This window comes from Micromesistius poutassou (genome assembly GCF_964030765.1).
Source record: "Micromesistius poutassou genome assembly, chromosome: 8".
NCBI classification, from domain to species: domain Eukaryota; kingdom Metazoa; phylum Chordata; class Actinopteri; order Gadiformes; family Gadidae; genus Micromesistius; species Micromesistius poutassou.
In genome coordinates, this window is record NC_140278.1 from 3,529,550 (window position 1) to 3,541,930 (window position 12,381).

Here is a 12,381-nt window from a genome sequence, read left to right on the forward strand (position 1 = left end):
GACACGACGCAACACTTTCGCTTGAGTTGAAATATTTGAACTTTGATGGGGCAGTCGCATGATGACAGCCAATCAGCGTTCACTCCCTGAGTGACGTGACGTAATGTAACAGCCAATCAGCGTTCAACCAGCCAACCGTTCCCTGCAGTCCAGAGTGAACCGCAGCATGGAGGAGAAGAGAGGAAAGTGATTGTTGCCGTTTGCTACTCCCGGAGCTCTCTATATGATATTATATCTATGATATTATATATAATATTATATGATATTATATCATAATATTACATGTCTATATAATATATAATATCAAAAGCGGTGTGTGCCTCCGGATGATATTATGAATAGACTGCGTCGGGTTCTCAGACGTCTCTGGTACTTCCACAACAACTCAACTTCCTCATACACGTGCGACTATATTCGCGTGATAAAACTTGCACAAATCACTACAGCGACGGACAATGACTTGTCGTGAGACAAAACTCATGCAACACCGCGACCAGGTGACAAATGTGTCTTTTGGTGTGAACACACAGTTAGACTCAAGGGGAGAGGGGATGGGTAAAGATCTGGGCGCAGTTCTTCCAGAACTTTGTGCCACGTTATAGCTGTCGAGATATTTCAATGCATTTTTTTAAAATGTTTAAATGCTACGGTGCCCGAACCCATATAACTTTGAACGGTGACCACAAACATTTTCTTTACTGCAGCCGCAGCCATCGTAACAGAAGTGCGAACCATTGACCGTGAATGAAATGAAGCAAACGTGTCCTATAGTTCATAGTGTGACATGCGTAAACCAATGGTGTAAACATAATCATAGATGACGCCACAGGTTTTCATATAAAAGAAAGGTGTGTGTGTGTGTGTGTGTGTGTGTGTGTGTGTGGGCAATTTATGGTCACAATACTTACTAAAATATAAATGATAGTGTTTTATTGTATTTGCATTCGTTTGGTCTTAACGCAAGTTTACAACCGGAAAGTCGTCAGACAAAAATGGGAAAGAATATATATTTGGGTCTGTCCTAAATTGACTCGGTTGGGTTAAAGCAAACAGAAATATTTTTAAGGATGGCCTGATGGACCTAATGCCGTAGTTCTCTATATGGCCACCAGAGGGCAACATTGCTTCAATGTTGGATCAGTAACGCACTCTCCACCCAGACTCCATAGGACGCACCAGGTAATTCGGTCTGTGCTCGAACACGGTGGCATGCCACCGCTCCACAAAATCAGTTGGCCTTTATTTCTAATTTCATCAATGGTCATTAAAAGCCGGTCCACGGTCGTCTGCCCTTCTCAGTCGCAATCAAGGCCAGCTATTGCACCTGATGATGTTAACAAAACGGAATCCTCAGCCCGCGCCAAAACAAACATTCAATCCTCGGTGATATGTTCCACTGTTTCGGCAGACAGGCTGGCGTGGTTCCAGGTTGACATAATAAGTTGCGGCTCCGCGTGAATGGGCTGTAGTTGCTGGCCGTTGCATCACGACCCTGTCTAAAACGGGGCTCACGGTCTGCCAATAAGTGCCACAAACCGCCCTGCCTCCCTGGCTCTCTTAATGGCATTAATGGGCGTCCTCAAGCAGAGCAGGTACCCTATTTTGGCCCGGGATTGAACCTACCTCCAATAAGAGGTTGTTTGAATAACATAGCATAACGTATACAAGCAGGCCGCTACAGCCAGAGACCTGTTTTGGGTCGTCCGCTCTGCTGCGCTGATGCTGTAGTCGATCACATTGATGGACCTCCGTAGCCTTGATCTGGTGATTGGAGGAGCCAGGGCAGCATGGGTGAATAATGGCACAATTAAATGGTTTACACCTTCAACCTGATACCTTGACTGGGTATTGATTTTCATAAGTTATTTAACCTAAAAACAAATGGAGAAGCGGTCGTTAGTAGCATTCATATGATCCAGCAGGAAATCTGGTCAGGAACAAAACAAACAAATCATCTTTTCTGCTTTTGACAACATGGAAAAAGTGAACATTCAACCCTATGTAAGCATCGAATGTCTTATTGCAATGGAGGTTTGGTGCTTTATATTGGACATCCCTCGACACAGCCTGGCACATATTCAGTTCTCCTCCTCCCTGGTGGGGGGCAGGATGGGTGCTTTCCAGTTCATCAAGTTGTCTCCAGCTGTCTCCTAGTGGAGACCGACCCTTCCCACCCCGACTCCCTCAGTGGGGGAAATGAAGTGCGTTACAGCCGGGGCCCCCAGTGGGCTTTTGGGCCAGCGAATGTCCAAGTACATTCTTGGAGAAATAAAAGGAAAACTTCCCAATTTCTTTCAACCTTGACCCTAGTGTCAGATGACTTCTAAGGGTCTAATAAGTACCATAAATGTTGAAATTTGTGCCGTTTTGAGGGAGAAAGCTGCAGCTGTAATCCGTGAAAGCAGGCTGCAATGTAATCCTCCGGGGGAAATGGTGCCCAGTCAAAGTACGTCCTCTAACAGGACTTGTTTTTGCCACAGACAATAACCCTTTTGCCTGATCCCGGTTTGTTTGTTAATAGTTCAACCAAGTCTCGCTCTGAAATGTCGTTGTTGCAGGGAATTTCCCTACTGTCGTACAATCTCAACTCTTCTTCACCCAAATCTTTTGGATAGCAAAGCTCTGCTTTCTGTACAAACAAACTCTCCTCTCTCGGGCTCTCACTCACATTTCCACGGTTCTCTTCCTGCAATAACTCAACTCATTATTCTTCTCCTTGAGTGAGCCTTGGTTGGACACGGTAACTAACAAACAACCAAGCGAAAGGCAAAGAGAAAAGTTTGATTTTTATTGACTTTCTACGTCCCATTCCACATAGTTCCCAGCAAAGAACTGGGTTAACCTTTCAGGCCCCATTAGCATTGTTCACCATTCACACGTAGAGTAATGTGGTGGAAGATTTCCATCTTGCACCCTTTCTTTCACACATGGTACTGCAACGCCACAATGGATGGGCCAAGGGACAGTCCTGCAACACTTGTGGATGCTTATTTATTTTGAAAAGAAATAAGCTGTGTTGTTATCGGATCACCCCAAAAGCCCTGGTGCATTGAAATACAGTTGCAGTTTAAACTACGTCCTCGGCGGAGTCTTGTTATTTGTTTGCCCGTGACCGTGTCTTACGTCAGACGGACCCTGTACGTGCCTGCAGTGGCAATGTGACTGCTGCTTTCATTCACAACACAGCCATACAAGCTTTGATCCGGAAATGTGACTAGGTACTGAGCTGGCAAATTGCCTTTGCAGATTTCCTGGAATATTGATCTGTGTTAATACACGTGACCCGCATACAGAAAATCAAATCTTAGCTTGGTATTATTACAAAAATGTTTGTTCACATTAGTCCTGTAGACGCAAAAGGATTGGAAGACAGTGTCCAGATTGAGCAAAGCCAACGTTTTGGACAGTCACGTGCCCCCAATGATCTTTTATTACCATCCCCTCTGTCCTCAAATCATTTGTGGGTCATGTAAATCTCGAGTTACCTTTTGCTCCGCAGGACTGTATCGGAGAGAGATTTACGACTTGGAAATTAAAAAATGGCCAGCAGGGGATTTGGCTGGCAATTGATTTTGCACACTTCAATTTTGAGCCTGTTGATTTACAATTTTCTGTCCACCTATCAATCTCAGGAGCTCTCCACATGAAGCGAGCTTACCGGGCCAATTGCTATTGAGTGGGATCTATAATGTGTGAGTGTAGGAGAAGATTTAAGTATAAGTGTGTGTGTTATCTTGCGTGTATGTGTGTGTGCGCTTGGGTGTCTGCCCTTGCTTCTCATACCAGGTGCTTTGTAGCCGCTATAGGGCCGCTGGTTGACAATACTTAACTAACCTTTTCACACCTTGAATCACACACCAGATCAGCTTTTATTTTCCCACTCCAAGCCGTTAAAATTACATTTACCAAAGATGGCGACCTCAGTTATTGCCCCAGTTGACACTAGAGGCAATAACGTAAATCCTGAACGATATTGTCGACAACAAAATCACTCTTAAGGAAAGATGAATATGTTACCGATGCCAACTAGCCTGGGCTAGCTGCGACAAGCACCGAACCTATTTTTTGCCTAAATGCGCTATCTCTACCTCGTGTGTGAGGCCGAAATGGTTCGCCTTGTCGGACTAGGGGAAGCAGTGAGTGGCCCCTAGTGTGGAGGTCTTTTATTTCATGCATTTATTTGATTTATATTCATTTATAGTATGAGTCCCTGATATTGTATGTTGCATGTTGCATTTTCCTGTAAACTATTCAAATGGATTCATAGCGGTTTGGAAAAGAGCTCCTCATATAGTAATCTGTAAATCGAACGCACGCGTCTCCAAAACCAGTCGGCTCCACACTCCAGATGGGAATTTCTAAACTGTTTGTGTGCCCTCTCGCCTGTTGTTAAAAAGCCAGTTGGCTGGCGGGGCTCTCCTCCACTTGGCCCTGGACCTCTGTTATGGCTGGTTCGGTATTTAAGTGTGTGATGAACAGATTGCCAGCACCTAGATTGCTCGGGGCATCGTGCCTGAGCTCCCTGACCCTTGCTGATTGAGGGAGAATGGAGCGGTTGGCGGTGGAAGGCAGGTGTGTGTCTGACTGACTTGTTTGTCTCTGCGTACACGTGTCTGCTCGTGTGTGTGTGTGTGTGCGCGCTATGCTCGAGTGCCTACAGTCGACTCTCCGTTACATCAACCTTTCTCCCTCTCTCTCCGATCACTTTTCATCGTTTCCCCCCCCCCCCTCCTCCTCCTCCCTGCCCTTGTATGCTTCATCACTCCTTCCCCACATGTTGGTTATTTTTACTCCCATGTCTCCCTCTCTCATCTCGCGACGTGTTCCCATATTATTCAGCATCCCCCCCACCCCCCTCGATTCTGATCGTGTTCCACACACACACACACACCGTGGTCCTCTCGCCGTAACGCCTGGGTGGATCCTTCCCTCCTCCGACCCAGACTCCCCATCCATCTGCACCCCTCTGACGCACTCTGATGTGTTGCAGGCCTCTGGGTCAGGGTGAGGACGGTGACCGTATGCCATTCATTTAATTTATTTTCATTTTTCTGACTGCCCACAACACCCGGTTCCCCACTGCTCCCTGCTAGTTGCGTGACAGGATTGGCCCACCCTGTGTGTGTGTGTGTGTGTTTGTGCTCATTTGTGTGCATGTGTTGGTTTGTTCGTGTGTGTTTGTTTGTGTTTTTTGTTTGTGTTTGGTACATGTTCTGTTTCGTGGTTCCATGGCTGTCTGTGTGATGAAGGGTGAGACGTTTGACAGCTCTCAGTTGGCCGCAGGTAGTGTGTGTGTGTGTGTGTGTGTGTGTGTGTGTGTGTGTGTGTGTGTGTGTGTGTGTGTGTGTGTGTGTGTGTGTGTGTGTGTGTGTGTGTGTGTGTGTGTGTGTGTGTGTGTGTGTGTGTGTGTGTGTGTGTTATTAATGCCCATGGCAGTGACCTGCCGACACCCAAATCAGTTTGATTTATGCTCTCCTTGCCTCCCCCTGCACTCCCTTCCGTTTCCCTCTTCCTGTTCATTCAGACTCGCAGCCTTGTCTCCTTCAGGGTTTTGCTCGGCTGTGTGTGTATATATATTAGTCTATAAGATGTGTTGATCTTCGCTCATATATTTAAATGCGTCTGTTCATTTTTGCAGACTCTTGATAACGTATAGATGTGTGAATGTAATGCGGTTATACATTTGTATCGCGTGTGTGCGTGCCTCTGCCTGCACAGCCACACACACTCTGTGTGCAGTAGTACCGCACGGACAGTGTTGTCAGGCAGGCCTGGAGATGAGCCAGAGCACACCCTCTGTGCTCATTGATTTCTGGGAGCACAATCTCATTGGGCTGTGTTCTAGCGGTGCTCGGCAGTAAACGCGATCCTAATGCCTCTCTGAATGCTCTACCTCGTTAAATAACAAGGCCTGGATCCCCCCACCACTACCTCCAATGCACGCTTGGTTCTAAACCGCCTCGCTGTTGTTTGTATTAGGTGCGAGTGGTTTCCAGATACCATACTAGCAACTTTGGTCAGGAACAGCAATTTTGGCCGTCACCACTTTTTTGTTTATTAGCTGTCTGGGGTCCTGCTGGCAATCACTGAGTTAACATCAGGGAAGAACATGGTCGACAAAAAGTCATCACTGGCTGTCACTAAAAATAGCTAGCAACCATTCAAAGCCAACATGCTCACATTATGCCGTGTGTGTGTGTGTGTGTGTGTGTGTGTGTGTGTGTGTGTGTGTGTGTGTGTGTGTGTGTGTGTGTGTGTGTGTGTGTGTGTGTGTGTGTGTGTGTGTGTGTGTGTGTGTGTGTGTGTGTGTGTGTGTGTGTGTGTGTGTGACTTGATGTTCAGTAGGTCTATAAAATCTCAATAAATCTGCTGTAAAATAAACCGTAGCCAGGGTAATAACTTGTGTCTCTGGCTGGTTTAGTACTGCCTTTGTTTCATTATAAGGGTTATCCTTTGACTGATGTGTCGGCCAAAGGATTTCTACAAACATATTCATCATGAGGGATCCACTAAGTATAATTATTGCATCCTACATCCACCCATTTTTGTGTTAAAATTCTTAAGTGTAAATAGTTATGTTTTTTCATTAGTGATATTCTTTTCATCATTTCAATGTCCATTGATTTATCTGTACTCTTAAATCGTGGCCCTTCAGGGTTTGGCCCCCAGCTTTATGAGGTCAAAAGGTCTGGCGGGTCAGGGTCCATCTGTCATGCATTTAATCCCCATAACATTCTTTCATTTAATGGTGCCGATTGAGCGCTTTATTGGATGCATAACCAGTTGATCGATTCCCTTGATGTAGTATGTTGAAGTATGTCCAGCGTGCACTTAAGTTATGCAGCAGATGTTGGAATGATGTGTTCCTGTGATTCAACCAAGTACCATCTATATTTTTGTTTCTTACTGGACATTGACTTACACATGACAATGTCTTTGTAGTTGTGTAAGTACAATTCCATATTTTAAATTATTAGCGTTTAGCTTTGTCTCACTTTCGATAGGTTAGTATGTTGGGTACTTGAGAGTGGCCAAGCCATCGGTTATTCACCAATTGTGTAGCAGTTAGTTAATTTGCTTGTACTTGGGCTCAATTCAATGGGGAAAATTGTTTTAACAAGGATACAAAAAACGAGTTTGCTGAGGTGAGATGGACGAAAGGTTAATAAGGCTAAGGCTAATAAGTACAGGGTAAAGTGACTAGATAATGCGCTGGCCTTTCAGAGAGAGGGGACAAGGGGAGAGAGAACGTAGCACAGAAACCGAGATGGCAGCCAATAACATGAAAAGTAATTGATGGTAATTAGAATCTACCACATGTCACCACAACCTCTTTTCTCCACCGCACCTTATTACTGTCTGGTTTCAACAGTCCAAAGTAATAAGCTCGCTCCTCAGTTACTAACGATGCTCTTGCCTCTGTCCCCCAGGTGGTCCTGAAGATCATCAAGCACTACCAGGAGGAGGGCCAGGGCAGCGAGGTGGTCCAGGGGGTCCTCCTGGGCCTGGTTGTGGAGGACCGCCTGGAGATCACCAACTGCTTCCCCTTCCCCCAGCACACCGAGGATGATGCTGACTTTGACGAAGGTACTTTCCCTTGCACTTGAATATTATATAGTACTATAGTAATCCTATCCTAGCTGTCTTTGTTGTGTATGGGGAATGGGTTAACCTAGCAAATCTCTATCTTTTGACAAAACTTACTTATTGTAAGTTGCTTTGGATAAAAACTTCTGCTAAATGTGAGTGTGCTTCTCAAGCGGCCCCATTTACCCCTGACAAAACGCACAACTCCCATTGTGTCCCAGCACCACGGCAAGGGGAAAGACAATGGGGTCAATCGGGACAATAGTTTGGGTCAGGTCTCGGAGGGATCCCGAGGGAAGTTGTTGCGAGACAGTGGACTGATCTCCTCAGTGCTATGGTTTTTGTTCTTTATGTGGCTGGTTGAGTGTAGTGTCACCCGGGAGTGCAACAGCACCTTCTTTAACTAGAAACAGGGTGACCTGTACTGTCAGTGGGGGTTGTACCTGCCATCGCTCCTCAAACTTGCAGGGGGATGATGTGTGACTCTTGTTACCCTGGAGGGATATACATCACACTGAGTATTTATAAAACCTGATGGCAGATCCTCAAAGACTTCTTCTCACCCCTTGGACCTCATCCCCCCCCCCCCCCCCCCACACCACCACCACCACACTAGACCAACCTGGTCCACCTACCTCATTCAATGTACACCATTTCATTTTCTTCGTATTTTCTTTTCTTTTTTCTGCACCTTGTTATTGCACCAGCGACTCAGTACAGGGCTAGTGAGCCGAGAACAATGGTAAGGTGGGGGAGGTGAGCAGAGTTGAATCCAGCTCTAACAAGCATCGCACACTAACAAGCTGTGCTGTCTGAAAATATCCCCGACACACAGGCTCAGGCGGTGGATAAATGTTGTTTTGTCAGTGTGAAAAAATAAATAAATTGCCACTCTGTTAATTAGGGCTTCCAAGCGGGAAAACTCCTAATGCTTTGGCCCCCTTGAAACCTTTAGATCATTTTTACTTTGAACGAAGTAACAACCATGACGGTTGTGTTTGTTTAGGAGACTAACATTTACGGCCTCTGATGGCCTCAAGGTGCTCTGTGATAGTTGGCTGCAGAGTGAATCGCCACCGGTCCGAGTCAACAGGAAGAAATGTGATTTGAATTCTCTCTAAACAAAACCAGCTCCCCTTTCTTTGTTTGGTTAGGGCTCTAGTGGCTTGTTTAATTTTGGCTTGCAAAAGGTAATATTCTTCATCTCAACTCAGCGACGTGAAGTCAGATGTGGAACTGCAGAGGTAGAGACTTGGGGCTTACACTTTAGTTATTCCAGGAGTGGGAAGCTGGCGCATCCAAAAACAAGACCCAAACTCCCAGACTTAACTTCACCTAGAGAGGGACTAAATAAATGATCACACTGTACTTTTTGGCAACTAGTCAGGAACAAAATATCAATGCGGAGAGTAGGGGTGTAACGATACACAAAAGTCACGATTCGGTACATACCTCGTTTTTAAGTCACGGTTCGGTATGTTTTTCGGTACAGCAGTTTTTATTTTATTTTTATTAAACAATTTGTTTTTGATTTATTAAATTGTATCAAACAAATGCCTTACACAAATGAAAAGACATCAAATACAATTGAGGAAAAAAACACAAAGTCCAGGAATTATTTCCATTGTGGTCCTTATCACAAAACATCAGGACAAGACGAGACACTCAGAGTGTGATAATCAATAAAAACTGAATTAAAAAATATATATATATTTTCTTGGTACGTACCGAAATGAAACGTGCATCGAACCATTAGGAACGTGTATCGTTACACCCCTAGCGGAGAGGTTTCCACCTGTTGCATTGGTATGAGCCCCCTTTCAAAATAAGTCCCTGTAAGGTCCAACACAAGGTTCCAGATTTTAAGCAGTAGTGTCAGGATGTGATGTAAAGTTTATTACATGCTTATACACCTGAAAATAGGGGCATTCCTGTTCCCCTGTCGGTCTGTCTGACCCGCAACTGGACGGCACTTCAGTGGTTTAAGAGACACCTCGGAAAGGGTTTGTCCTCAACATTACAGTACCGTAGCACACTTTTGGCTTTGCCTCCAAAGAAGTGTGCGAACAGAATCGCAACAAGAATTCAAGCCTGGTTAGAAAATAGAGGGCCAGGAGACAAAAAGTACATGGACCACATATGCTTGGGATTTTCGGTTGTTTAAAAATGTGAGTGATAATGATGATGGGCACTGGTTCAGTGATTTGTGCTTTAACTTTTACTTTAATAGAAATGGTAGCCGCCAAATCTAACTTTTTTTTATTGCAGTCAAATGAACAATTATTTATCCCTCTATTTTGACTCTGCGCCTATTATAATTGGTTGTGACAATGTTTTTTTCAATGTTATTATTAGTGTTATTTTGAGTAAAAAAGAGTCAGCATACTGCACTTACTTAATGGTCTTGGGCAGAGTCGGTAAAAGGAAGTCATTTTAACAAATCTTATTGGTATCGGATGCTATAGTGAATACAGGAGTGAGGATTGTCTGATCACCCTGACCGGTATGGTCCTTTTGAGCAAGACCAACTGTCCTCAATAAGCTGGTTGTCATAGTACACGGTCGACCGGTCAGCGTGTGAGAGAAAGTGAGGCATAAAATACAAAAGCACTTTGACTGGTGGCAAGATAAACGCTTTATAAACTCAGTCAATGTACTGTATACCAACTCTATGGCCACATTTTCAGTTTTTTTCTCTATGGCACTTGAGTGGAAGTTTTCTGATTGGATGACGGGAAAAGGAGGAAATGGAAAGGGCAATTGCTTTGTGTAATCACCTCAACACCGTAAGTTGCAGATGGCACACCTGTGTACACTTAAGTTTGGGCCGCAAAAATAACGCCACACTTTAGAAAAAATAATCAACCCCCATTTTTGAAGGCACTCTCCAGAGATTAGGCCAATTGCTGTGATTCAGCACTCTATTTTGTGAGGTCTTGCTATTCCCTGGCTCTCACTGGCCTTGTTGGAAGCGGTTTCTGTACTGTGTTAGTGGCTGGCAGGAGCCCAAGTGTGGTCTCATCCCCGGTCGACCTCAAGGACGCGGGGCTGCCTCGACACTCGCTGCTGAGCCACCCTTCTCTGATTCTTATTTATTTATCTGCAGCCCCGAGCCGAGTCATCAATGCAACTTCAATAATATTAAGGTGTGATGCTGTAGCTTTTTCTACCACCACCACCACCAACAAAAGCAGCCAGTTGCGCTCAAGGTGTACTATGGAAAGGGCAGGCATGTATCCTTTGTTCTCTGTGCGGTCAAAGCCACTGTCACATATACCGCAGTGCTAAAGTATGCAGGCCAATCCCCCACTGCCACACTAGTCTCCCCCACTCCCCAATCCCCCCCCGCCCTCCCTCCTACTCTTGGCTGAGTGTGTATTCAGTGACGCTGCATAATCTGCAGATTGATATTCCTCAAAAGCTGCACTGTGGCCAGTTGGGCAGTGACCATGGGGTCACCTCAGACTGGGATGAGCTAGGAGGACCCAGGGGACATGCTGGGTCCACCTGCCGCTGTTCCATCATGTTTGCAATGGGTTAAAAACCAGCTCATGGTTTCTAGATATCTGTATTTTCTTATTGACTTTTTTTTTTTTTACCGGCTAGAGATGTTTCCAGATGTGTTTGAGGTTGTGGCCAGAGTGCAAGTGTCGGTATAGCATGAACATGGTTTTAATGATTTTCCCTCATGCGCGCGTCACATAGACGTCCTTGTGACGTCCATTGCTATGCTGCCTTTCCATCAACAGGTGCCAGTGTGGAGCTGCTATTGCAGCTGCTATTGCAGCTCTGGCCTTTCTCCCTTGGCTAGCAAGAAGAGAGAGAGAGAGACTATAGAAAGGGAGCACGGGGGGGGGGAGAGGCAGCCCGATGACGAGGAACCTTGGCCAAAACCCCAAGCCGCCTCCACCACCTCCGTCCTTGCATACATTGTGTCCTTGTTCTGTGGCCAGGAAGTGAAATAGTGAAATATGCGCCGCTGTCAAAAGGCCCTCATTCTCCAGACACGCGGAGCAATTGGAAGCCCACCAGCAGAGTGTGTTGATGACGTTTAGCTGTGAACCTCCCATGGTTTCAGCACATATTATGGAAGCACAAGATGGCCAGGGGAGCAGTTTTTTAAGGGCTACTACATCAGGCTCCGGATATGATTTGCGACGTGCACTTTGACGTTCCAGTTGATTTTAAAAAGTAGGATTATGTTAATGGTGCATTTAGGGAAAGTGCTCTGAAAAACAATTGCTGTGCATTATCAACTGAGGGGAAATTACTTTGCGCTTCATTTGTTGTCGATTGGCATGCTAATATGGTGCTATTTGGATATGAACAAATCTGAAAACTCTTGGATGATTAAGTAGCCCCCATGGTTTATTCCAATCTGCTGCACACTTGACCAGGTGAAGCTCAGCTTGCTATGCAATCAATGGGCCTTTTTTCTTCATAAAATGTCACTGAGGAATGAGATCAAATGGGTTGTACTACAGGGTTGGGACACACGCAAGCGGAAGTAGATGGTCTACTTATATTCTTTATTTTATTATTATATTCTCTCCTGTCGATTTTTATCCTTCAAAGGATTAGAATTAGCCATTGAAGAATATGTGCATTCATAAACAGAATATCGACAGAGAAAGGGAAATAGGTAGATACCTAGCCGGTTTTTTAAAGTACTACTTGTGAAAACTGAAAGAGCAATTTGCATTTAAGGGTCCAAAATAAATGCTTTTGGTTTCGTTTTTTACTTTACTTTGGTTGTGACTTTTTGAATTCAGTATTGTTTAGTTGTGTGTATAT

General features: G+C 44.9%; 1 protein-coding gene across 1 annotated transcript in view; it reads left to right on the plus strand.

Annotated features, from left to right (window-relative positions):
- Positions 1 to 12,381, plus strand: part of LOC311351056 (eukaryotic translation initiation factor 3 subunit H) — a 50,871-nt gene that overhangs the window by 2,310 nt on the left and 36,180 nt on the right. The window contains exon 2 of the mRNA XM_084471137.1: positions 7,431 to 7,587. Coding sequence (XP_084327263.1) covers positions 7,431 to 7,587 — 157 coding nt within the window. The remainder of the gene's footprint in view (positions 1 to 7,430; positions 7,588 to 12,381) is intronic.